This window comes from Sus scrofa, chromosome 15 (genome assembly GCF_054392235.1).
Source record: "Sus scrofa isolate SSC_HxYL_T2T_F1_AM1 chromosome 15, Sscrofa_HxYL_maternal_Yorkshire_Landrace_v2.0, whole genome shotgun sequence".
Lineage (NCBI taxonomy): Eukaryota > Metazoa > Chordata > Mammalia > Artiodactyla > Suidae > Sus > Sus scrofa.
Window position 1 is genome coordinate 106,011,316 of NC_139397.1, and position 26,838 is coordinate 106,038,153.

At 35.4% G+C, this 26,838-nt stretch overlaps 1 protein-coding gene across 2 annotated transcripts in view; it reads left to right on the top strand.

The window, feature by feature from the left end:
• Positions 1 to 26,838, top strand: part of ITGAV (integrin subunit alpha V) — a 107,467-nt gene that overhangs the window by 50,260 nt on the left and 30,369 nt on the right. For both annotated transcript variants that reach the window (NM_001083932.2, NM_001444363.1), the window contains 12 exon segments: positions 2,076 to 2,121; positions 5,197 to 5,322; positions 6,879 to 6,923; positions 8,139 to 8,182; positions 8,272 to 8,328; positions 10,811 to 10,863; positions 11,272 to 11,474; positions 16,397 to 16,588; positions 19,671 to 19,716; positions 21,060 to 21,167; positions 23,210 to 23,268; positions 25,076 to 25,230. In NM_001083932.2, coding sequence (NP_001077401.1) covers positions 2,076 to 2,121; positions 5,197 to 5,322; positions 6,879 to 6,923; positions 8,139 to 8,182; positions 8,272 to 8,328; positions 10,811 to 10,863; positions 11,272 to 11,474; positions 16,397 to 16,588; positions 19,671 to 19,716; positions 21,060 to 21,167; positions 23,210 to 23,268; positions 25,076 to 25,230 — 1,134 coding nt within the window.

Here is a 26,838-nt window from a genome sequence, read left to right on the forward strand (position 1 = left end):
TGAGCTAAATTTGTAGAATGTTAAAACTTTCTTTTTTTTGACTGAAATTGAGTTTTTATAAAAACTGTCAGTGGGAATTTTATTACAAAATTAGGGTTTGGTTACATGAAAGTTGGAAAACATGCATGTTTGCTGTCTATAATGTGCCTGTATGCAATAAGTAAGATGAAGCAATTTAATTATTGTAAGAAATTTCATATACAGGGCTCTGCATATTTTTAACTAAGCTAATATGCTGTCCAGAGTTAATAGTTTTTAATCGGTTTTTCTAAAATAAGAATTCTATTTATATTTTCAAAGGAAATTTTTTCTTAAGTGTTTTTCTTTATTTGATTCTTTTTTTATGTGTGTGGTTTTTTTGGCTGGGACATATGAACATTTTGAATATCAAAGTGAAGATATTAATTACTCCTAGAGAAGTCTCAAATATATATTGCTTGATTAAAAGTAGAGCTTCCTTAGAAAGCTTAATATGGCTTTCTTAGAAAATGCAAGCAGAGTTGCCTTAAATTTATTAAAACAACAGAAACTATAATCATGTGATTCAGAAAAACTAATAAAGCATTTTCTTATCTTTAAAAAAATTGTATTATATCTTCAAATTTTTTTCTAGATTAGGTAATAATAATTATAGTTCTCTCCTTATTAAGTAATTAATTTTAATTCACTCAATTTGAAATTCATAATTTAAAATTTACTCATAATTACTCATAATTTAAATTTTAAAGAAGCATAACAAAGAGAGATAATTATAGTTCTCTCCTTATTAAGTAATTAATTTTAATTCACTCAATTTGAAATTCATAATTTAAAATTTATTCATAATTACTCATAATTTAAATTTTAAAGAAGCATAACAAAGAGAGATAAAGTATGTTAATACATATTAGGTTTAAACTTGGATGATGTATTTTCAAATAGGTATTATATTAAAACAAAAAATGTCTTCGATTTCTGTACTTATGCCAGTGTAACTATATTCCCAGAAGTATTCCCGTATTATGAATAGTCACTGCTAAATTAACTGTGTTCTTCAACTCATTTCTGAAAATGGTGTCATTTTAAAGCAGACAACTTAGAAATATCTTTTACATAGCCAGGGCAGGAGCTTGTTGAAAGCTTGGAAGGCTGTATGTCTATTTGGAGGGAGAAAATTTTTCTCTTGCCTCCAGCAAGAAGAAATTTTTAAAATATTATGCTCAAGCAGTTCCCAATGTGGCTCAGCAGAAATGAACCTGACTAGTATCCATGAGGATGTGGGTTCGAACCTGCTCAGTGGGTTAAGGATCCAGCATTGCTGTGAACTGCAGTGTAGGTCACAGACGTAGCTCGGATCCCATGTTGCTCTGGCTGTGGTGTAGGCTGGCAGCTGTACTCTGATTCTACCCCTAGCCTGGGAACTTCCATATGTCATGGGTGCAACCTTGAAAAGACAAAAATATGTATATTTTTTATTTATATAAACACTCAAACATACATATATAAACACTCAAACACTAACTACTTTGAATTAGATACTTGTAATTTATAGATATAAGAAATGCTAGTCAAGTGTAATTTGTATTTATAATATACCATGAAAAATTTACCCTCTAACCTTACTCCAGTTTAGATCTATATGACACTACAATTTTTCCTTTAGCTGAAATATTTTTAATGATTACTAGAAAGGAAATTGGCCTATGTAGTCACAAATGTAATATACACAATGATGGAGTGACTTTTTCTTACTGTAACCCATAATACTTTGCTGATAGTACTTCATACTAAGGATGTGAAGCAGCCAAGAGCTACAGAATCTATATGTATATATGTTTGTATATTTTCCTATATTAAATGAATATATTATAACTTTCCTTTTTAATATTTTATTGTGTTTTAGCAAAGATACAGTGAAAGTTATTGAAACTGAATTAGATGAGTTTGAAATTTATGATTTTGTTTGCTTATATATATATATATACACACACACATATATACACACATGTGTAGCTTTTATGTTTATTATATTGCTTTCATATTTTAAAGCTTCCTGTTTTAAAATATGTATCTTTTTGTTGTTTGATTTAATCTAGGCTGACAGAGTACTTCTTGGTGGTCCTGGTAGCTTTTATTGGCAAGGTAGGTTAATCTTTTAAAAACTACCCAATAGTGACCATGTTTCACACTCACCTGGCTTATAATGTGCCTATGAAACTTTTCAAATTATTTTAAAGAAAGAAATGTAAAAATATAATTTTAATGTATAGTCAGTATCTGTATATGTTTTTTAAAAAAAGACTGTGACATCATATAGAATAAGATATATGCAAAATATATACCATAATATATAATTTGTGTTATATATATATATTCCTAGTATAAAATAAACTGAATTTTTCAAAAGTAAATTATAAAGAAAATTTATAAAGTAATTTAAATATTTTAATTTTTTATGATATGTACTTCTCTATCTTTGTACTTTAGAGGAAATGACTTAATTAAACATTAGGGAATGTGTGGAATTGATCTGTAATAGGTAAATTGTGGCATTCCAAAAGTTCATGTTTTACAAATTAATTTGAGTTTGCTCATTAAAATGTTTAAATGGTTGTTTTCTCATTAATCACTAACAACAAGAATGATTTCTTTGTGTTTAGGGAATTTTTTAAATAGAGGTCTTATTAAGTTTCAAAAGAATATGTTAAACTGGCATTGATGACTGATGTAAAGTTAAATCACTGCATTCTTTAGTCATTCTCAGAGGCCTAGTAAAATTACCATTTTAGCAATATAACATCATTATTTGCTGACAGCTTGAGAACAGGTAACTATATCTGCTTATTTGCTTCCTTTATGTTTCATTTATCATTAGATACACATTTATTTAGTCAATATATTCATGTTTATTTTCTGCTAAAAAGTGCCATTTACCAGATCAGAACTCTTGTTTATTGGCATTCTGATATTTAAGCAATATTAATATTTGGAAAAACTGGAAAATCTATGACTATATTAATTTGCAAGTACTTTCTAATCCTGAATTTTACTTCTGTATTCTCCACTATACTTTCTTTACTTCTTTGTAGGAAAAACCTATGCTTTTGCTTTATAGAAAGAGAAACTAAAGAATGAGATTTGCTGAAGGAAAACAAGATGGAAGGAAAATAAGAAGGAATCAGAAATGGGAATAAGGGAAAAATTAAAAGGACGGCAAAGGAGAAAATGAAAAAGAGAAAAATCAGGCAAAGATGGATCAGTATAGGAGATGTACTAACTGAAACTGAAATTTTTGAATTTTGTGGAATATACATCTACTGGAAATGACTTGGGAAAATTGTACTTGAGTTTTATAGTTTTATGATGAAAGTTAAAATAGTTCTAATTGCATATAAGAAATAGATATTAATACCTTCTAGTTAGCTGTAAAACATGGATTTATTTTTCTTTTTTGCTAGGTATATCATTCAAGTGGAAGGGAGGGAAGTGTCTGATGGGCATGTGTAGGAACCAAAGATAAATTTTGTGATTTTCAATCAGGGCTCCTTGCCTACTCTGCCTTTTTAAGAGACACAGCTGTGAACTTGTTCAAATGATTTGTTCTTTTAATACCTTGAGTATTGCACAATGTCTGACTGCATTCCTATTTATTATAAATTAAGACAGATATAGATACTATTAATATTATGTTCATTGGAGATTTATCATAAATGATATATGATATGTAACTTAAAAACTCAGTGACTGGGCATAAAGTATTTTATTTTAATAAGATTAAAATCAGCACATTTCTCCCTGAATAGGGAAGATGTTAGGATGAATTTTTCCTCAGATCTCAGAATTGTCTCTGTAAGAATAGAAAAAATGATAATGATGTTTTATTCCGAAGGATGAGAAATTTTCTTGTGTTCTTTGATTCAAGGAGTATTTAATGAATCCCTCATATGTGTTAGATTCTCTTTAGGCACAGAGGGTAGAGTAGTGACCCATACACAACATATTTCTGCCCTACAGACTCCGCTTATATGGCTGGAAAAATTGGAGCAAGATTGAAATCTTTAACTATATGATTTTCTTTCTGAAATAGCAGAAATAAAGAAATTATTTTCCCTGTGTTATGGAGATGGCATTTGATAAATCAGCCAACCTTTCTTGGGCAGGAAGGCAGTCTTATTTTTATGTAGTTGTCTGGATTTCTTGTTGTACCTAATAACTTAAGGTTGTGAAGAAAAGTGAACTCACCCAGGTTGCTTTATAAAGCTGTCCAAATAATTTGTTAAAAAAAATCAGTTTAACCAGTTATTATGAAGATTAAAGTAATTGTTTCAGTAGATTTTTCAAGTTTTAATTTAAAATTTGATTGGAGGATCGATCCCTGGCCCTGCTCGGTGGGTTAAAGATCCGGCGTTGCCGTGAGCTGTGGTGTAGGTTGCAGACGCGGCTCAGATCCCCAGTTGCTGTGGCTGTGGCGTAGGCTGGTGTCAACAGCTCCTATTAGACCCCTAGCCTGGGAACCTCCATATGCCGTGGGAAGGGGCCCTAGAAAAGGCAAAAAGACAAAATACAATACAATAAAATATAAAAAAAAATAAATAAAACTTGGTTGGAGGAGTTCCCACTGTGGCACAGTGGAAACAAATCCGACTAGTATATATGAGGATGTGGGTTCAATCCCTGGCCTTGCTCAGTGGGTTAAGGATCTGGCATTGTCATGAGCTGTGGTTTAGGGCGCAGACATGGCTCAGATCTGGCGTTGCTGTGGCTGTGAGATAGGCCAGCAGCTGTAGCTCCGATTCGACCTTTAGCTAGGAACCTCCATATGCTGCATGTGTGGCCCTAAAAAACAATAAATAAAATAAAATAAAATTTGGTTGGGAAACAATCCTTGATTTTATGGTTCCATTTACCATTGATTTCTTAGTAAATTAAAACAAAATTCTACATATAAATTTTTGTTATAAGTAGAGACTAATTTTAAGTACTAGCTCGAATAAAAATAATTATGACTTAAAAATAATCAAATTTCTGATTTAGTACTATGAAAAAGAGTTATTTAAGGCCAATAATTAGAAGACATACCCAGTCTATTTTCTTTCATGTGGGTGCCGTCTGTTGTCTGCATCATAAAATACCCATTAGAAAATTGTCTCTTATTTTATATGTATTTTTCAGGTCAGTTCATTTCAAATTATAATTTAATTTACATATTTCTTTCAGGTCAGCTCATTTCAGATCAAGTAGCAGAAATTGTATCTAAATATGATCCCAAAGTTTACAGCATCAAGTATAATAACCAGTTAGCAACTCGGACTGCACAAGCTATTTTTGATGACAGTTATTTGGGTAGGTAAAACCAAAATATGGATTTATTTTCTGGTGTTGTGGTGGATTTATCCTTTATTTGCATGTGCTGTTTTAGGTAGGAAAATCTTTTATGTGAAGTAGATTAACATTTTCTTAACATACAAGGAACATACAGTTTCAGTTTATTAAGTTCTTAGGTTATGTCGTACTTCAGTAATTGAAATTTAAGTGCATGATTATTTATACCATGATAATAATAATAGATAACCTTTAAGATGTGCTTACTGCATTCTGGGCATTTTTCTGTATTGTGTTTTATCTATATTAACTCATTTAATTCTCACACCAAGTCTATGAAAGAATACTGTTATTACTCCTATTTTATAGATAAAGAAACTGAGGCACAGAGAGGCAAAATAATTTGCCTAAAGTTCCTCACTTATAACTTGCATTTGTGAAGTTCAAACCCAGGAGTCTAACTCCTGAACTTTTATCCACTATGTTAAAGTACAATTTTGGTTTAAGATTTATTAACTTTTGTTCTTTTTAAATTTTTTTTTGAGACCTATTTTTTTTTTTTTTGGCCTCACCTGTGGTATGTGGAAATTCCTGGGCCAGGGATAGAACCCATAGTGCAGCTGCAGCCTGCATCTCAGCTGTGGCAACGCCAGATCCTTAACCTACTGTGCCTCAAGGGAACTTCTCTCTTTTTAATTTTTCTTATTCATTAAACCAAGTATACATGACAAAAGTAATATTTTGTTGATTGAGAAGGTCTGTTATTTGTTTCTCCTCTATGATGAGTCAATTTACCCTCTTTTTAACCAACTCCTTTGTAAAGTTGATAAAACAGTTTTATATTTCTTTTTTTGTCTCTTAGGGCTACACCCATGGCATATGGAAGTTGCCAGGCTAGGGGTCAAATCAGAGCTGCAGCTGCCGGCCTACAACACAGCCACAAAAACATGGGATCCGAGCCACAGCTGGAACCTACACCTCAGCTCATGGCAACGCCAGATCCTTAACCCACTGAGTGAGGCCAGGGATCAAACCTTCATCTTCATGCATACTAGTTGGATTTGCTGCCACTGAGCCATGACGGGAACTCCCAACAGTCTTATATTTTTAACAGAGATTATACTATTTGAGTATTTAAGTCTATTATTATTTTCTCTAAGATTCATTTATCATATGCATATGACTCATTACCCCAGAGGACAAAATATTACATAAAGGAATTATTTGGATATTATCGAGGAAAGCTTAGGTGGCAAGAATGCTGAAAATAACCAGTCCTGGAGTTCCTGTTGTGGCTCAGTGGTATCCAACCTGACTGATATCCATGAGGATGTGGGTTCAATCCCTGGCCCCACGCAGTGGCTTAAGGATCCTCCATTGCTGCAAGCTGCTGCTTAGGTCGCAGACGCAGCTTGGATCTGGCATGTTGCTGTGGCTGTGGTGTCCGCCAGCAGCTGCAGCTCCGATTCGACCCCTAGCCTGGGAACTTCCATATGCCACATGTGTGGCCCTAAAAGGAAAAAAAAAAAAGATAACCAGTCCTGCCCTGATGGTGTTTTCCTTTGGCTCCCTTTTAGGCTACTCAGTGGCTGTTGGAGATTTCAACGGTGATGGCATAGATGGTATGATGCACTTGGAACTGTATTTAATCCTTTTTAAAAATTTTAGACTAAGAATTGAAAAATTTCAGCAGTTAAGGAGTATAAGATTGAGCTTGGTCTGTGGAAAACTTCCTCTAGCAGCTGATGGGGGCTGTGGGATTTGGGCCTCAGTGGCTTCTCATCTGCTTATTTGTAGCTGCCAGCACTTCTGGTTATTTCTTCAGCTCCTTCCTTCTTTTCTTTCTTTCTTTGTTTTTTCTTCTAATTTTATTGGAGTATAGTTGACTTACAATGTTGTATTAGTTTAAGGTGTACAGCAACAGAGTATGCCTGAAATGGAACACATTATTCAAAAATGAATGGATATAGATATATGGATATGTATATTCATTTTTCCCTTATAGGTTATTATAGAATATTGAGTAGATTTCCCTGTGCTATACTGTAGGTCCTTGTCAGTTAACTCTTTTATATGCAGCAGTATATGTATGTTAATTCCATCCCCCTAATTTGTCCCCCTCACCCCCCACAGTTTCTCCTTTGGTAACCCTAAGTTTGGTTTCAGTTTTTTGAGTCTGTTTCTGTTTTGTGAATAAGTTCTTTTGTATCATTTTTATTAGATTCCACATTTAAGTGATCTCATATGATATTTGGAACTCCTTGCTTTCAGCAGATTCAGGTCTCTTGGAGAGGCATAGTTTAGTAGTTTCTTCTTTCTTCAGGCATATGATTTGTAACCTTCTGGGCTCTGTCTCTAAGGCTGTTACTCCATCTTCTCTCTCTTTCTCCATCTTTCTTGAGAACTCAATCTGGGGATCCTTGACTTTACTTGATTTGGATCACATTTCTGTGCCACTCTCATTTCCACTCAGTTTCAATTTACTCTGTATTACCTTTCATTACTATATTACCTTTCATTATTGTACATACAGCTTTTCTTCATCCTTAAGCCCTTCTCTCGTCTGTTCTCTTTAACAAGATTACAAATGCCTTGAGGGCACAGCTGCATTTATTTGAATGGTCTTTAAGAATTTTTCCATATTTTGTAAAGATTTGATTTTGTGGTTAAAAAAATGCTGGAATCATTTATTATAAAAGAAAAAACCAAGTTGTTTTTTTTTTTTTTATCTCTTACTTATGTTTTACTGAAATTTAAAGCCTTCTAATATAACCACTTACTCCTGCAGTTGCCAATACTGGTCTTAAAAATCAGTAATTTAGTTTTTTTCTTTTCAGACTTTGTTTCGGGAGTTCCAAGAGCAGCGAGGACTTTGGGAATGGTAGGAAAGTTAAAAAGTATTTTCTAAAATAGTCTCTGGGTTATTTTATATTTTACTCTGTTTCATATGCTTTTGTTTTTTCTGTGCAGGTTTATATTTATGATGGGAAAAACATGTCCTCCTTACACAATTTTACTGGTGAACAGGTATGTTTTTAAAGTGTTCTTTTTTTCACTTAACATTTTAACACCAGCACTTCCTGATGTCTTTTAAAACTTTGCTTGGCAATATTCTAATGGTTTAATATTTAATAAATAATAACTACTGTTTTAGTATTTGACATGAAAGATTATTAAAATGGCTTTGAATATTTCACCTTGTTTTAACCAAAGTGATTTGTATAAACAAAGACCTTTATAATTGCCATAATAGTTTGAGGTTTTTTTTTTTTTTTGAAGAAAATGCAAAATCAAATTACATACATACAAAGCCAAAATAAAATCCCTTTTTCATTGCTGATGATATTCACTTCTTTTAAAGAATGATCTATGCCTTTTAATTTTATTAAATGCAAAACAAAACATGGTACAGATGTATGTGGGTACTATAGATAGTACAAGTACACTTCTATTGACTACCGAAATAGAACATTCTTCAGTTAAAAACATCTAGTACTTTTAAGTACTAGACATTCTGTACAATCATAGGCATTTTATAAAATCCTGTATTGTGTGTCTCAATGAAATGATAAGTGAGTTCAGGCATACCTTATTTTGTTTTATTTCATTTTATTGTGCCTCACAGATTCTACATTTTTTTACAAATCGAAGGTTTGTGGCAACCCTGAGTTGTCAGATGATGGTATTTTTTAGCAATAAGGTATTTTAAAATTAAAATCTGTACCTTTTTTTAGATATAATGCTATTGCATACTTCATAGACTATAGTATAGTGTAAATTTAACTTTTATATGTATATAAAACCAAAAATTTGTGTGACTCATTGTATCAGACTATTTGATTTGTTGCGATGGTCTAGAACTCAACCCACAATATCTCCAAGGTATGCTTGTAATGATAAAGAAAAAATTAATCGGTTGGCAGAGAAAGAACATCTCCTAGTTTGCAGATCTGGCATTCAAGACTGTTGGGCTTTGCGAGCAGATTGGTAGGATGGGGAACTAGCCTTCTGGTTCCCAGTAACCTCTTCCCATTTGTGTGGTGATCAGGGTTGAGGCACTGTGATGAATGGCCTGGAGTTGACAGGCTGTTAGGGTTGTAGCAGGAGTAGTTCTCCCTTTGTGCTGTTGTGACTTCTTCACCTTAAGCATCTTCTCCTGTCAGATGCCCATGTGTGCCTCTGGATTACGTCATTCACAGTCCATGATGCTTTCTCTGTTCCCCCTCAGCTCTTGTTGGGGAGGCACGGGCTTTGCATTAGGACAGATGTGGGCTCTCCATACTCAGTCTGATTGCATTTGACAAGGTGTTTACCACTGTAAATCTGGTAGCTCATGTATAATAATAGGGATACTGCTCATTCCTCCTGGGGTGGTGGTGAGGATCAAAGGATAACATTTTCATGATAGTGCCCAGGACAAAACTTGTCTCGGTAAATGCCATCCTCTCTTTACAGTTTCAGGCTGAACATCCTGAGAGACTAAGACCCAAGAATAGTATTCTGTTAAATTCCAGTCAGTACTTCAACATGGTACCCCAGATACAGTGCACTTTATTACACATGTTCTGACCTTGTGATTGAACACAGATTGCACCTCTCATTTTTCCCTCACTTACTCTGTATCAACCAAAAGTAGATTAATGTAGGATTCTCCTGACTCTTTCCCTCCTGATAGCTCAGCTAATCAAATTTAGGAAGCTTGCTAGCTTTACTTTCTTTGGTTTGTTAACTCATCCTTCACCTTCATTCATCTTTAATGTCACCTCTCCTAGTTTTGTTTTACATGTTGGAATCTCTTTAGAACGTTCTTTTTTCACATTTATTACTAGCCAGGCTGCTTTGTCTGTGATGGCCAGCTGCCCCCTATGGTGGGGGAAAGGACATTCTTTTTCATTCTCCAAAACAAACCCATGATAAACCTACGCACATTTGTACTGTGTATAATTCAAAAGCAAAACCACTGACACATAATTAAGTGAGATGTGAAACGAGAATGTATTGCATTCTGTTTCAATTCCAAACAGTATTTTCTTTAGATTTGTAGTGGTTTCACATAGGGAGAGCCATTTATGACCTATTAATAATTATTATTTATTGTCTTTATGCATAGTCATCATTTATAACTTCTTGGGTTCAATTGAAACATCTATGACTGTCTGTCTTTCTGGTAGTGTGTCTGTCTGGAATGCTTTGGGTGGTGTTGAGGAAGAGAGATAACAGGTGGGGCCTCTGAAGGAGCCTTTATTGTACTTGGACTTAAGTGGCAAGTGTTGAAGACACTGAAGTGATATACCTGGGCTATGTTTTGCCAATAAATCTAGGAACATGTGTAAGCCTCATTGCGTGATTGTCACTGTGTTGGTAGAATAAACAAAAGAAGAAATTGAGATTGAAGCAACTGTATGCAGAGAAAAATTCATCCTTTCTATCTGATAAATATGCAACAAATATTAATTGTCTAAACTAGTTGGATGAAATGTAAACATTTCATTTTCATCTTATTATCCAGATGGCTGCATATTTTGGATTTTCTGTCGCTGCCACTGACATTAATGGGGATGAGTAAGTTTTAAAAAATGTTTCCAGAGACAGTTTTCTTCTCATGTTTATGAACACTTCACTAAAACTAAACATTTTTCTTTCGTTTCTCTGTCCCCTTCCTGCTAATCTTTCTATTTAAAGAACCAATTTGAAGCAACCTTATCACAAATACTAGAAAAGCTTTTATGTTGTTCATAATTTATTGGAATAGCTTTTAGAATATTAAAGAAAAAAGTAATTTTATGAATTACTCATAGTTTCTTAAAAGAGCTGAAGGAAGGTTTGAGTTAGAAATGATCATTTCAGATATGGCCATGAGAAGTGTAGAAAGGAAAACTTGAGTTTTAGAAAGAATATGAAAGAAAATGATTATTAATGGTCACATGGCATTTGATCTTGCTTTCGGTGAAAAAGCTTCTGTTCTTTTAGTTACGCTGATGTGTTTATTGGAGCGCCTCTATTCATGGATCGTGGTTCTGACGGCAAACTCCAGGAAGTGGGACAAGTCTCAGTGTCTCTGCAGAAAGCTTCGGGAAACTTCCAAACGACCAAGCTGAATGGGTTTGAGGTCTTCGCGAGGTTTGGCAGTGCCATAGCCCCTTTGGGAGATCTGGACCAGGATGGCTTTAATGGTAAGGTCAAAGTTTAGCAACGGTGGGTCCCTGATTTTCACTGTCCACCTGGAAAATCTGGACCCCAACTATAGAGATTCACACAAACAAAAGTCTTTCTTGGAAAGAAGGATTTGAATGATACACAGGATGCTCATTTCCCTTAAAAACTAGAGCAAAACTTTCAAAAACTGATTCTCATGAGTTATTGTTCAAATACCCTCAAATTGGAGTGTCTGAGTAGCTAATTTTTGAAAGGAGCTTGCATTCCAGGGAACCCAGTATGAGCTGGTGGTGTTCTCTGACTCTATCCTGCTTAGCAGCAGTGCCCTCTGCTGTCCATTTGGATACAAATGTAAAAAATGCTCCCAGGCACATTGTCGAGGCAATGCTGACCCTGATGCATCCCTCCAAGGTATGATTAGCCATTAATATTTTTAAAGCCATAGCTTTTTGTGGCTGTCCAGAATATTCTGAAGGAGGTTATATCTCCTTTCATGGGGACAAGTAAAAAGGTATAAGCTCATAGTTTTATAATAGTCCCATTTAATGATTTTTTTTTTTTTTTTTTTTTTTTGTCTTTTTGCTATTTCTTTAGGCTGCTCCTGCAGCATATGGAGGTTCCCAGGCTAGGGGTTGAATCAGAGCTGTAGCCCCCGGCCTATGCCAGAGCCACAGCAATGTGGGATCCGAGCCGAGTCTGCAACCTACACCACAGCTCACGGCAACGCCGGATCCTTAACCCACTGAGCAAGGGCAGGGACCGAACCTGCAACCTCATGGTTCCTAGTCGGATTTGTTAACCACTGTGCCATGATGGGAACTTCAACAATGCCAGATCCTTAATCCACTGAGCCATCAGGGAACTTCCTAATAAGTTAATTAATATCTGTAGATATCTTTAAAAATCACAGTTGTCTTCTACTATATAATGAAATATAGATTACAAATTACAAAGTTTTTTTTTTTTTTTTAAATAATACTGCTAAAAACCTTTCTAGCCATCACTGAATGGAGAGTTAAACTGTTGGTTGGTTTATATAATCAACAATACATAGGCGTTCCCGCTGTGCCCCAGCGCGTTAAGAACCTGATTAGTATCCATGAGGATGCGGGTTTGATCACTGGCCTCATTCAGTGGGTTAAGGATCTGGTATTGCCACAGCTGTGGCATAGGTTACAGATGTGGCTTGGATCTGGCACTGCTGTGGCTGTGTTGTAGGCTGGCAGCTGGAGCTCCATTTTGAACCCTAGCCCAGGAACTTCCATATGTTTCAGGTGTGGCTGTGAACAGAAACAAACAAACAAAAAACAATATATAGGGATATCCCCCTGAAAATATAAAATAATAAATTAAGATGAAAACCTCAAAAATACAGACAATTTTCAAATCTCTCAAGTAGTAGTAGAAAAGGAGAATGTTTGTTTGGCCTCAAGACTCCACTCCTGCCTTGTGGGTAGCTTTATGTCATATGCTTAAAGTGTCATCTCCAACCCTAGAAGGTTTCATTGTTAATGAAAACTGCTAAAAAAAAAAGGGATTTCCTTTTGTGGCTCAGTGGTTAACGAACCCAACTAAGATCCATGAGGGGGCGGGTTCGATCCCCAGCTTTGCTCAATGTGTCAAGGATCCATTGTTGCCATGAGCTGTGGTGGAGGTTGCAAACATGGGTTAGACCCCACGTTGCTGTGGCTGTGGCATAGGCTGTCAGCTGTAGCTCCGATTCTACCCCTGGTCTGGGAACTTCCATATGCTGCAGGTTTGGCCCTAAAAAGCAAAAAAAGCAAAAAAGAAAAACTACTCAAGGGGACATTTTGCTTCCTAAAATAGCCTTAAAGATATTTACCACCAAGAAAATTTAACATAAATCAAATGGAATTCTGGTATAAAGTTCAGCATAAAACTTGAAAAGAATACTATAGAACAGACAAAATCATTACTTATCGATAGCAAAAACTTCCTGGAAAACCAGGTCCAGATTTGAGGTCCTCTCTTGAGTTCTTTTGCTGTAATTGGGCCTGTCTCCTGTGTTTTGGGAGAGCCTGGACATGGCTGTCACCTTGTTTTGAGGTTTTTCCAGCCACTTTAAAGAACGTTTCTTTTCTCTCTCTCTCTCTTTTTTTTTTAGGGCTGCACAAGTGGCATATGGAAGTTTCCATACTAGGAGTCAAATCAGAGCTACAGCTGCCGGCCTACACCACAACCACAGCAATGCCAGATCTGAGCTGTGTCTTCAACTTATACTGTAGCTCATGGCAATGCCTTATCCTTAACTCTCTGAGCAGAGGGCCAGGGATTGAACCCACACCCTCATGGATACTAGTTGAGTTGGTTAGCGCTTAGCCATGACGGGAACATTAAAGAATGTTTCTTTAATATCATCATGCAGAAAACATCTCATTCTGCTTTCTCAATTTTTATTAAAATGGAGTTCCCGTCATGGCTCAGTAGAAGCGAAGCGACTCTTGACTGTCGTCCGTGAGGACGCAGGTTCGATCCCTGGCCTCATGCAGTGGATTAAGGATCTGGCGTGGCTGTGAGCTATAGTGTAGGCCAGCTGCAGCTCTGATTTGACCCCTAGCCTGGGGACTTTCATATGCTGTGGGTGTGGCCCTAAAAAGACAAAATAAAAAAGTATAATCTGTGAACAAAACAATTATAAGCAATGACAGCTAAAAAATATTGAAGTTTTACTCCAATTTTACAAAAAGATTTTACTTTTAGAGAAAACTTAGAGGACGAGTTTGTTCTCCCAGATTTTCTCCTGGGTTCTTATTATCCCATTTGGTAGATTGCGAATAATAATGTCTTAAGGAGAAAATTATCTGAGCTGTATTTATCTAACTATGTATATTGTTTATATATATTTATAGTATATATAGTATATATATATGTATATATAATGAAGTATTAGTTATAATCTGGATCTTTTCCTTGTTCAGACCTGATGACATTGACCTTTTGTTATGCCATTGTTCCTATATTCCTCCTTTTCTACCGGCACCCACCAGGAAAACCCTAGGTATCATCAAGAGGGATACTTAAAACAATAAAATTATGTTTCATATTTATGTGCGGTTTTTGGTAGTACTCCTCCAGAAAGGCAAAGAGAAGAACACACACACACACACAGAAAAGAGAAACTAAAGTGATCAAAGGAAGAGGTTAATTGCATGAAAAAGTAGGACTCTCTAGACTAGAGAGATACAAGCCAGAGAGAAAAGATGGTTAGACTGTATGAATAATGAAAGGTTTAGAAAAAGTAATTTTTAAAAATCATCCCTCAACAGTAGAGCCATCTTCTATTGGAAAATTATATTTAAAAAAACTTTCTTAATGAACATATCAATTAAGAAGTTATATTTATCTTTTGAAGCCTAAAAAAGGAAAAGGACTTTTACATAATTTAAATACTTTTTTTTTTTCAAATAACAAATGCTTAATTGGTTCTTACTTCAGGCCAAGCACTATTCTAAAAATGAGAGGATAAATTATTAGAATCCATCCATGCCCTTAAGGACTTGAGCAGCAATAGGGGCAAGTTTAATGTGAACAAGTAAAAACTAGAATGTAGTCATCACTGTGTTTGAAATATTCCTGGACATAATGGTCTTAAAGAAAAGACGAGTGACCAAAGTGTCTTTGATGTCTCTGGAGATGCTGCATTGAGGGGACTGAAACAGTTTGGGTGTGTTAAAGAAATTGAAGCAATTTGGAATGAGGGTACATAAGGGCTGTCATAGGCAAGATGGACATGTCCTTGCTATCATGAAATTTATGTTTTGTGGAGGAGCTATAGAGTCATCACATAAAGGGGAAATTCAGAGAGTGATTAAGGCTGTGAGTTCAAACATGTAAAGGCAAGATAATGTGATAGGGCATGCCTAGATAGAAAGAAAAAGGGCATTGCTTCATAGCATGGCCAGGGAGACTTCTCTGACAAGATAACATTTGAGCTGTGATTTAGACAAACAGAAGGAGCAAAGCTTAAAAAAGCTCTGGAGCAAGAGCTGTTAAGATGGAGGGAATAGCAAGTATAAAACCAGAGATGGGAACTAGCTTAGCGAGTTGAAGAAAGGAAAAAAAAAGGCCAAGTAGCAAGAGTGAGTGAGGATAGAATTGGGGTGATGAATGGACAAATCAGATAACCTATAAATGCTTTGGGAAATAATCGAAGGATTTTATGAAGGAAGGTGACAAGATACTAACATTTGGCAGTTTTGAGGAGGAATGTAGGGACAAGAGAAGAAGCGGGAGGCCACTCAGGCTGCTTTAGGGGTCCAGGCAAAGGATGAGAAGGGCTTATCTAGGGTGGTACCAGCAAAGATAGAAGGAAGTAGAAATAGTTTCTGTAATATATTCTAGAGTTAGGAAAGGTCATAGTGACCTTTTTTTAAAGAATTCTCAACTTTTTATTTGTTTATTTCATTTCAATATAAGTTGAGCAAGATAGAGATGAAATCATAGCTTTCAAGTTTCCAAGCCAGATTGACTTCTCCAAAAAACCCCGAACCTATACCCAACTAAATTAACTAGAATTGTGAGAGCTAGAAGGAACCTTAGATGAATATTTTGACATGTTCCCTCCCCTCTATTTTAAGGATGAGACATTTGAGGCCCAGAAAGTTTAGGATGCGTCCAAAGTCAGACCCAGATCATCCGTCTCTAAATTAATGTCATTTCCATACAGTTTTGCTTGAATTTGGTTGTTGCATTTGAATTGCATTGAATTTGGTTGTTGCATTTGAATTGAGAGTACCCTACTGACCTTTGAATCGATGTTTATCATGATACATGGGTTCTGTAGATGTTAAAATCTTCTCCACAGAAGTAATGATGAGTGCTAAGACTTCCTTCCCTCCATCCTTGCCCTCCTCCTCCCTCCCTCTCTCCTCTCCTCTTTTCTCTCCTTCCTCTCCTCCTCCTCCCTCTCCCCCCTCAGATATTGCAATTGCTGCTCCATATGGGGGTGAAGATAAAAAAGGAATTGTTTATATTTTCAACGGAAGACCCACAGGCTTGAATGCGGTACCATCTCAGATCCTTGAAGGGAAGTGGGCTGCTCGGAGCATGCCACCAAGCTTCGGCTATTCAATGAAAGGAGCCACGGACATAGACAAGAATGGATATCCAGGTGCTTTCCTAGACATACATAGAGCTTCTTAGATTTTTTAGTCCTAATAGCAAGTAGCATTAGTTACTGCTTTCTTTTTTTATGTTACACATCATTTCAGTTCAATATTTCAAGTACTGTTAGTACTGTTCAAGCCCATGCTGATGTTCAGGACACTGTTCTCATCCCTAAAGGTGCTACAAAGCATAGACAGCTGTGTGTTCTGGGAACATCCAATAGAAAACACGTACTCAGTTTCTTCTTTTATTGTCTTGAGGTCTGTAATGAAATGTCAGAGTAAAATGTAGAAGCTGTAAACAAAGCTCAGTCTAGGATTTATAATGTCAGCCATCTTTTCTTGTTTTTTAAAGATTTAACTTTTTCATGCAGTTGACTAATCATTGTGATTTTTAAAAAACATACGCAATTCTTCCAATAAGGCTGGTAAGGATTATAAGCTGGCTTGGCTCCACCTGTTATATACCATTTTCTGGATGAGGAAGGTAATTTGCTATACATTGCCTACTGGTTTGTGCTAGTGCAGGAAGTGAGGCCTTTTTATGACTAGGCACTTTGGAATATTTTAATGGATCTAGGGTCATAATGGGTATATTCTTTAATATAGAAAATTTAATTACTTTTGTCTTTGAAATAGTTAATGAGCTCAGTGTACAAGTATCTTGAAATGCTTTTAGAAATAGGACACAAAGTTGATTCTTACCATGTTAGTGTTATTTTAGGAAATGTTTTTTGTTACAATATATTTATTATAGAACTTTTAGAAAATAAGCAAAGCATATCTTTCATTATGCTTTCTTTTTTCCAGCACATTGACATACATTCTTTAACAAAATAGAATTATGCTTTACGTACTGTTAATAGCATATTTTATTCACTTAAAGTATCAAATAGTTCCTCAGGTTACTAATTATTCTTCTGAAGCATGAATTTGTGTTTTCCATTCTATCAGATATCTTTGTCATATCTTATTTATTTTGGGGCATTTATATCCTTGCATATATATATATATATATATATATTTTTTTTTTTTTTTTGCTTTTTAGGGCCACAGCCATGGCATGTGGAAGTTCCCAGGCTAGGGGTCGAATTGGAGCTACAGCTGCCACCCACAGCCACAGCAATGCCAAATCTGAGCCAAGTCTGCGACCTACACCATAGCTCATGGCAGCGCCGGATCCTTGACCCACTGAGTGAAGCCAGGTATTGAACCCATGTCCTCATGTATACTAACTGGGTTCATTTCCACTGAGCCACAACAGGAACTCCAATATATCCTTGTATATAATTCTGGTGCATACCTCTGGTTATTTCCTTAGGACAAAACTCTAGCATTGCAATGTCAAAGAGATGTACTTTTTAAAAAAAGGCTCTTGATACACATTGTCAGATTATAATCTCACTCCCTCAGAAAGATTTTGCAAGTTTTTAAAGCACTTACCAGCGGCAAATGAGTGATCGTTTTCCCATATTGTGCTCACACTAGGTGTCATCTTTTATTTCTCTCTCTTTATTTATTTATTCATTTTTTGGCCATACTCATAGCATGTGGAAATTCCTGGGCCAGGGGTTAAACCCATGCCCTAGCTGTAACCAGAGCCACAGCAGTGACAACACTGGATCCTTAACCCACTGAGCTACCAGGGAACCTCCATCATCTTTTATTTCCTTTAAAATAACTTTAAACTCTACGATAGGTAGAAAATGTTATTTTGTTTTAATTTACAGTTTTGGATTATTAGTGAAAGTAATAAGCATTTTTGTTTATTTGCATATGTATATTTACTTTAGTGAATTTCTATTTTATATCTTTTTTTTTTTCTTTCAATTTTTAGGGCCTCACCTGTGGTAGATTGAAGTTTCTGGGCTAGGGGTTGAATCATAGCTGCAGCTGCAGCTGCTAGCCTGTGCCACAGCCACACAGATCTGAGCTGCGTCTGCGACCTACACCACAGCTCATGGCAGTGCCAGATCCTTAACACACTGAATGAGGCCAGGGATTCAACATGTATCCTCATCGATACTTGTCTGGTTTCTGGTTTGTAACCCACTGAGCCACAACAGGAATTCAAACACCTTTTTTTCCATTTCTATTGGAATATTTTTCTTTTTTTTTTTTCCTTCTTTTTTAAAAATTTTTTTAAATTTTTGGCAGTGCCTTAGATATTGAGGCACTTTTTAACTCATATGTATTTCTCAGTTTTATCACATTTTCTTTTTGGGCATAAAGAACTTCTTATTTTCTATGTCTTCCTATCTTTGTGGTTTCTCAATACTTGTCTGTTTAGAAAGGGCTTTGTCAAATTTAGCTTGGGTATACAACGAGATAGAATTCTGTTTTCATTTTTTCCTAATTGTGAACCAGTGCTATGCCTGCATGTAAAAACTAAGGCATTCTATTCTTCATTTGGATGCTGTCTGCTGTCATTCTAGAGATCCTAAGTACAGTTGATCCTTGGACAGTGTGAAGATTAAGGGTGTTGACCCTCTGCACAGTCAAAAATCCATGTATAACTAACCTTACAGTCAGCGCTTTTGTATCCATAGTTCCGCATCTGTGGATTCGCTAACCTCAGGTTGTGTGATGCTATATTCAGTGAAAAAAATCCACTTATAAGTAGACTCATGCAGTTGCAACCTGTGTTGTTCAAGGGTCAATTGTATACATATTGTGCTTTTTAAATTTTGTTTCTGAAGCAAAATAAATACAGTGAAAAAAAGAGAAATTTTACAATGAAATTGCAAAATCCACTGGTATCTATAAAGCTTTTTCCTTTGGGGATATGTGTGTTTGGGTGGTTTACACTTCCTTAGTGTTGCTGGTTTTTTACTAGGTATCCATTAGAAAGATTCTTATCTACCTGGATGGATGGAAAAAATTAGTTTTATGATGAGTGTTTACCATTGAGGGTAGTGTATTTGGAGTTTTCACACACATTTTAACCTTTTCGACTTTCTCTTAAAACCATTTAATGAAGAATAGTTTTGAGACTATGTCTAAATCTTTATTATATGCATTGAATGTTTTATAAAATGATATGAGAATTAAAAAATATTATTAATTTTTTTTCTTCTCTCTTTTAAGACTTAATTGTGGGAGCTTTTGGTGTAGATAGAGCTGTGTTATACAGGTAAACATTTCCATATCCTATAATGTAGGAATATTGTGAATTCTATGAAAGTTTACAGTTAAGTACCAGTGTTTGAATTTCAGTAAAAAATTTCAGTTTGAATTTAACTTTCATGAAGTAATGATTAAAATTTCTTTCTATTCAGTATTTGCTGCAGGCAAGTGGTGGTGATCCAAGACGATCCCAAAGTAGAAAATCCTGTAGATTTTTAATTTAGAAAAGCATTTCAAATTTTTTCTATTCTTTAAATTATGTTCAAACATATTCTCTTGTGTTTTAGATTATATGATAGGAGTTTACATTTTCTGCTAAGAGACGAGAAATTAACTTGGTGTTTGTGCCATAGCATTCTGTGACTACAAGTCAATATGTAATGACTTCTAGAATGAATATTTTTATTACAGCAATATGTATAAACCCACATGTCTGTATTTCCCAGCTTAATCATGTTCCCAGTAATTCTCTACATTACATCAATTCCTCATACCTTACAATATCATCTAGCATCCCAAATAGATTAAGATGTTTACACTTCTGTGGGTTGTGCTGATACATGACAAGAAAGCTAATACTGCCACTGTGTAGTGGAGGTTATGGTAGGGCAACTTGATTGTGCCTCTTGGGGCAGCTTGTGTCCACAGATTCCAGGACTTATCATGATTGAGGCAGACACACTGATCTGAGCCTGCCATATTTTTGCACAGAGTGGAAACCTGGCACCTGAACTTTGGAAAATTACTTAATTTATTTTTTCAGTTTTAAAAATTGCTGTTAAAATTCAAACAAATATAAAAAGGGCATACAATAAAAAGAATACTTCTCCTCACATCAGTTACTAGTTTACTAGTATATGCTTTGAGAACTAGTCTGTGTACTAAAAAATTGTGTGTGTGTATCGCATCCTTTGTACATGGTGTTTTTTCTCTTATACTGATATTCTGCCTTGTCTATATCCTAGAAGTCACACACCACATTGACACTTTACATGCTGGATTTACAGCACTCATTTCCCCCACTGTATTGTACTCCATTAAGTAGATGACCCACGACTGGTTTAACTATCCTGCTTGAATGGGCTGCATTCACATGAGGTTGTGGCCATTGTCCTTTGTCTGGAACTGAGGAATTTACCAGGATGTGAGACTTTCACTGCTAAGATCAGGACAGTCCTGGGCAAACCTGGATGTTTGGTTGTTCTGTGTTTGGGTTGTTTCTATTCTTTTTGCTGTTATAAACACTACTTCAGTGTGCATCACACTGTATATGCAGTTAATGTGAACCAAAAATGCTTAGATCAATATAACATTTTAAGTAGTCTCTTTCTTTCTTTCTTTTTTAACCAGGGCCAGACCAGTTATCACTGTAAATGCTGGCCTTGAAGTGTACCCTAGTATTTTAAATCAAGACAATAAAACCTGCCCACTGCCTGGGACAGATCTCAAAGTTTCCTGGTAAGGATGTTTGTTTTGTATGTAATAGTTATTATTGTGATTATTGGTTCAGTCATTATTAAGACATTTGAAAATGAAGACGGGGGCTGAAATATTGCTAAAGCAGTTTCTATGGGTGTACTCTTTTTTCGTATCGTAGATTGGATTATAGAAATAATGTTGCAAAGAAGATATGTAGAAGGCTCCAGAAATGCTAAAAACTAGTGTAAAACTAATTTTTAAAATATGATGCATGCTTGGTGAATATAGATTCAAAAAGAAAAAGCTAGTAAGATTTCAGAACTCATTTAATTCTAAATCTGTGAACATTTCAATTTTTTTAAAACTATGATCTTTTTCAGATTTAATATCTATGACCAGCTTGTATGAAAAAATATTAATATATTGGTCTTCTGCTTATTCCTTTACTCGTTTCTAAAGAATAATGTAATTTAAAAAAATAAGTTTGTCTGAATTCTCTCATCTCCATTATTTGTATGTTAACTTTTTGCTATATTGTATGATTTTTGCTACAATTTTCATTCTGCCTGCATTTATAACCCCTTAAGATTTTTTCTTTAAATTGACTCATGATTTACTTTAAGACACATAAAATGGAGAAACTAGTATCTTTCTCATACATGTCAAAATCAATACAAATTTAATAATGAAAAATCTTGACCCATATACTATGAAACTCCCCCTGATTATCTCACTTAGGGAAACATTGTTCAGTTCCCTGCTCACACAGAAAAATCAGAGGACTTAGAGATGAAGGTAAAATGATTGGAAGCTGGGAATATTTTACTACAAAAGGGCTAATGAAAAGATATTTTTCCTGATTTTGTTTTTGGATTATTTATTATAGTTATTAAATACCGCCTTTCTGCTCTATAGCACAGGGAACTATATCTAGTCACTTATGATGGGACATGATGGAGGATAATGTGAGAAAAAGAATGTGTGTGTCTGTGTGTGTGTGTGTGACTGGATCACATTGCTATACAGTAGAAATTGACAGAACACTGTAAACAGCATAATGGAAAAAAATCATTAAAAAATTTTTAAAAACCACCTTTCAAAATTGTATTTATAATAAAATATATATTAAATAAATAAGCATCCATAACACAATTTTTTGCTTCTTTCATTGGATTATATTAAAAATTCAGTAATATTTGGTCTTCATTTTCATTAATTGCCAATGAATTTGTTCTCAAGATTTTGGTTCTAAGTTTTACTGCCTTTCTTCCCTGTACTCACCCTTTGTGTCCTGGTAAAGTTGCTGATAATATACTTATGATTATAGTAACAATGTGGAGGCTTTGAATACACTAACTAGAGCAGTAGCTTTTGTATGTTTTGATTATGACACATAGGATGGAATACATTTTGTACCATAATCCTGTTAACACATGTATATAATTAAAACAGAAGTTTCATGAAATCTTACCCTCTATACTTAAGTAAGTTCTATGTATTTTTTTAAGACGCTGGACACAACCCTTTAAACTGACACCATGATTTGTTAATAAATTGTGAAAAATACTGTTCTGCTGGAGCTTGCTAATTAATGGGAAGCTTTGTGGGGCTTTTTAATAAATGAGACATTTATTTTAAATATGGACTGTTGTTTCCCTTATTTAGATTCATCAACAGATTCTATAAACTTGAGAGGAAGTTAGAAAATTCTTTTTTTTTCTTTTTTCTCATTAAGATATCATGTAAGGAAATGTACCTAAATTATTGAAGGATGAATTAGATTATTCTCTATAGTTTCATGTTTTAAGAATAATAGGACATAAGTTCCCTTGTGCCACAGTCGGTTAAGGATCCAGCATTGTCACTGCAGTGACTTGGGTCACTGCTGGGGTATGGGTTTGATCCCTGGCCTAGGATCTTATGCCATGGGCACAGACCAAAAAAAAAAAGAAAAGAATAATATGACGGAGAGAAAGATATAAGGCTTCACAATGTAAACTAAGTATTAGAAATGTGACATTTGGATGATATTTAAAAAAATGTTTAGAGCAGATTTGTATTTATTTTTTATTTTTCTGCAGTTTTCATGTCAGGTTCTGCTTAAAGGCGGATGGCAAAGGAACACTTCCCACGAAACTTAGTAAGTGTTCTCTGTAAAAACTATATTATTTTAATGATGCTGCATACATTGTACTTAAAAATGTTTTAGGATATTTGAATAACTACTCAAATAGTTCCTGGGTTTTTTTTTTGGAATGTTAATACTTAATGACATTTGAAACTGCAACATAATTATTTTGTTTGGCAACTCTTAAACCAATTCAGAAATAACAAATTTATTTATTGACATTGTGAACAAAATAGCCCACGGAATAGTTAGTATGGCCTTCAGAAAGTTAAGCACTTACCAGTGTGAGGCACATGAACTGCAGGGGAAATGTGTATCATTTTTTATAAGTAATGACCTATGAGAAGTTTATGTCTTGGGGAAACCCCAAAAATCTCTAAAAGTGATTTAGAAATAGAAGGAGAAAAAGCTTGACCACTATATCTAACCCCCAAAGCAAACTCTAACTTGACTTCCTTTCCAAAAAAAAAATGGTTTCTACACTCCTGAGAGGAAGGTAGGAGTGTTAAGTTACTGTTGCTGAAATTTGTCAGTATGTTAAGTGCTAAGGAGTAGCAATAAAGCAGGGATAGAGGAAGAATTTGTTGGGGGTATCATGTTCATGTATGAGAGTTCACATAGGGTAGCAAGGGTCTCACTGGAAGGTAATGTTTCAGTAAAGACCTGAAGGAAATACAGGAGCGAAGAGGTGTCTGAAGGAGTACTTAGCAAAGAGGAAATGGCAGTTAGTCAAGGCTTGAGGCAGGAGCTTACTTCTTCTCAAAGGGTGGGTAGAAGCAAAATAACCCTGGGTTTTCAGCCAGATTTGACATGAAGTTCAACACAGAGAAAAACCTGAAAGGAGATTTGTGGTTTTAAAGACCTGCTTTGAAGAAACTATTTAAAGAAGAACTGACTCTTGGAAGGGTAATCTAACAACTGTGTTTCAGACTACTGGCTGTACTTCCATTTTAAGGTGATTTTTGACCCAGTGAGCTATGTTTAGTCATTTGCTTCATGAGGACATATTTATCTGACAGGTTGGTATGGTAGCTTAGTTAGAAGTAGGAGTTGCAAGTGATACAAACTGTTTAATCATCCTAGTGGTGAATGTTACAATATGGGGTGGGGGTGTGTATTTATAAACATTCTTAGTCACAATCAGCAAGAGTCCTGCTACCTGCATTGATGGTGGGAGTCTTAATCCACGTATTTCATTTCTGACTTTCTCCCCTCAGTTTAAATTAAAAGAATAAATTTCCCCTCTGATAGTTGTTTTATTACCACCATTGTCTACTGCCTGAATTAATGTGTGACACTAATTTGGGGATAGTTGGGTTAATTGTGTAATTATTTATTCAGAATTAATATATTGTGGTCTCACAACAATGTATAGACTTTTTTTTTTTTTTTTTTTTTTGCTATTTCTTGGGCCGCTCCCGCGGCATATGGAGATTCCCAGGCTAGGGGTCCAGTCGGAGCCGTAGCCACCAGCCTACGCCAGAGCCACAGCATCGCAGGATCCGAGCCGCGTCTGCAACCTACACCACAGCTCACAGGCAACGCCGGATCGTTAGCCCACTGAGCAAGGGCAGGGACCGAACCTGCAACCTCATGGTTCCTAGTCGGATTCGTTAACCACTGCGCCACGACGGGAACTCCTGTATAGACATTTTTGATGAATTTGAAGGCAGTTACTTCTTAAGGAATAGATACCTATCCTCTGGATATATGAAACTCCTATTTGGATACATAGATAATTGAAAACTCAAGATATTTAGGAGAGGTAAGTGTCCGTGAAGATTCTGTTGGTTGTAAAATAAATCCTTTGGTTTGATAGACTTCCAGGTGGAGCTTCTTTTGGATAAACTCAAGCAGAAAGGAGCAATTCGACGAGCGCTGTTTCTCCATAACAGGTTCCCGGGTCACTCCAAGAACATGACCATCTCTAGGGGGGGACAGATGCAGTGTGAGGAACTGATAGCATATCTGCGGGTAAGAGATACTTTTCTGTTCCAACATCTTTTCTTTTACTTATTGTTTTTTTTTTTTTTTCTTTTCATCTGAATGATTCTCTGTAAAATTTTTTTAGCATTAAATCACAAGGAAAACACAGAAAAATACATGTGGGGAGGAAATTGGGCTTTTTAAAGAATCAGACTTGAGTAATGGACTTCTACTCTTGTCAGACTGAATATTCTACATGGCCTTTCCACAGCAATGCTACTGAATAAATTATGACAAATGTATTTCTTGAATATTGCTGGACTCTCAAGGCAGTAAAAGAAATCCCCCACCCCCTGCTGCCACCAAACAATCAATTAAAAAAAAAACACTCCATTGGCTAAACCTGACCTGAGTTGTAAGCAAGTGTGTGAGCCAGGGTGTCTAGGAAGGAATGGGATCTGGGAAGAGAGTGAACAGACTTGCAGACACCAGCACAGGGATTCAGACTCACCTGGGGCCTTCTGCAAGCCTGGAGTCTGACTGGAGCCTCCTGCATTAGGGCCAGACTCTTCCACGAGGCTAAAGTCTTCCCAGAACAAAGAACCACTCTGACTCCAGCAAGAATAAATTCAGGGCCTTACTGGAACAATCTAGTATGGGTCCCCTAGGTTAAGTTCAATCAAATAGAATTCATTTCAAAGAAAAGTGTGAAACACACTGGAAAATAAACCATTAGAAGAAACAGCAAACATCTTAGTCTTTCAAAGCTTGAGATGCTGGAATTATCAGTTACAAAATATAACTGTGTATGAAGTGTTTAAAGAAATAAAGGATGAAATTTTTTAAAAAGACAAAAATATCAGTAAAGGTTTAGAAGACTCAACATAATTAACAAGCTCAATTTAACAGACCTGTATGTAATGTGGCATCCAACAATTAGAGAATATGAAAGTTGGGAGTTTCCATTGTGGCTCAGTGGGTTAAGAACCAGATGTTGTGTCTGTGAGGATGTGGGTTTGATCCCTGGCCTCAGTGGGTTAAGAATCCATTGTTGCGGTAAAGTGCAGCATAGGTCGCAGGTGTGGCTTGGATCTGGTGTTGCCATGGCTGTGGCCTAGGCCCTAGCTGTAGATCCAGTTCTACCCTTGGCCTAGGAACTTGCATATGCCATAGGTGAAGGGCCGTAAAAAGAAAAAAAAAGGTAGAGAATGTGAAAGTTGACCACATACAGATTATAAAGGAAGTCTGGACAATTTCAAAAAATTGGAATAATAGAAAATATGCTATTTGTTTACAGTGCAGTTTTTAGAAATTAGTAACAAGGATAAATTGGGAATTAGGAATTATAATTTTTAGTAACTTGTGGATCAAAAAAGAGATCATATTAGAACTTTACTTAGAAGTGAATCATAATGAAAATACTACATCAAAATGTATCATATATCCCAGAAGGAGAATGTAAAGGTAGATGTATAGCCTTAAATACTATTTAATTTAAATGAAAGATTACGAAAAAAATGAAGGAAAAACAAACAAAAAAACCCTCGTTAAAATTAGAAATTGAAAAGGGCCATAAATACAGATAAAGGATCAATTGTAATTATAGAATATTAGTAATAACCTTGTGTGAAAATGTAGAAAACTTAGGTAAAATAG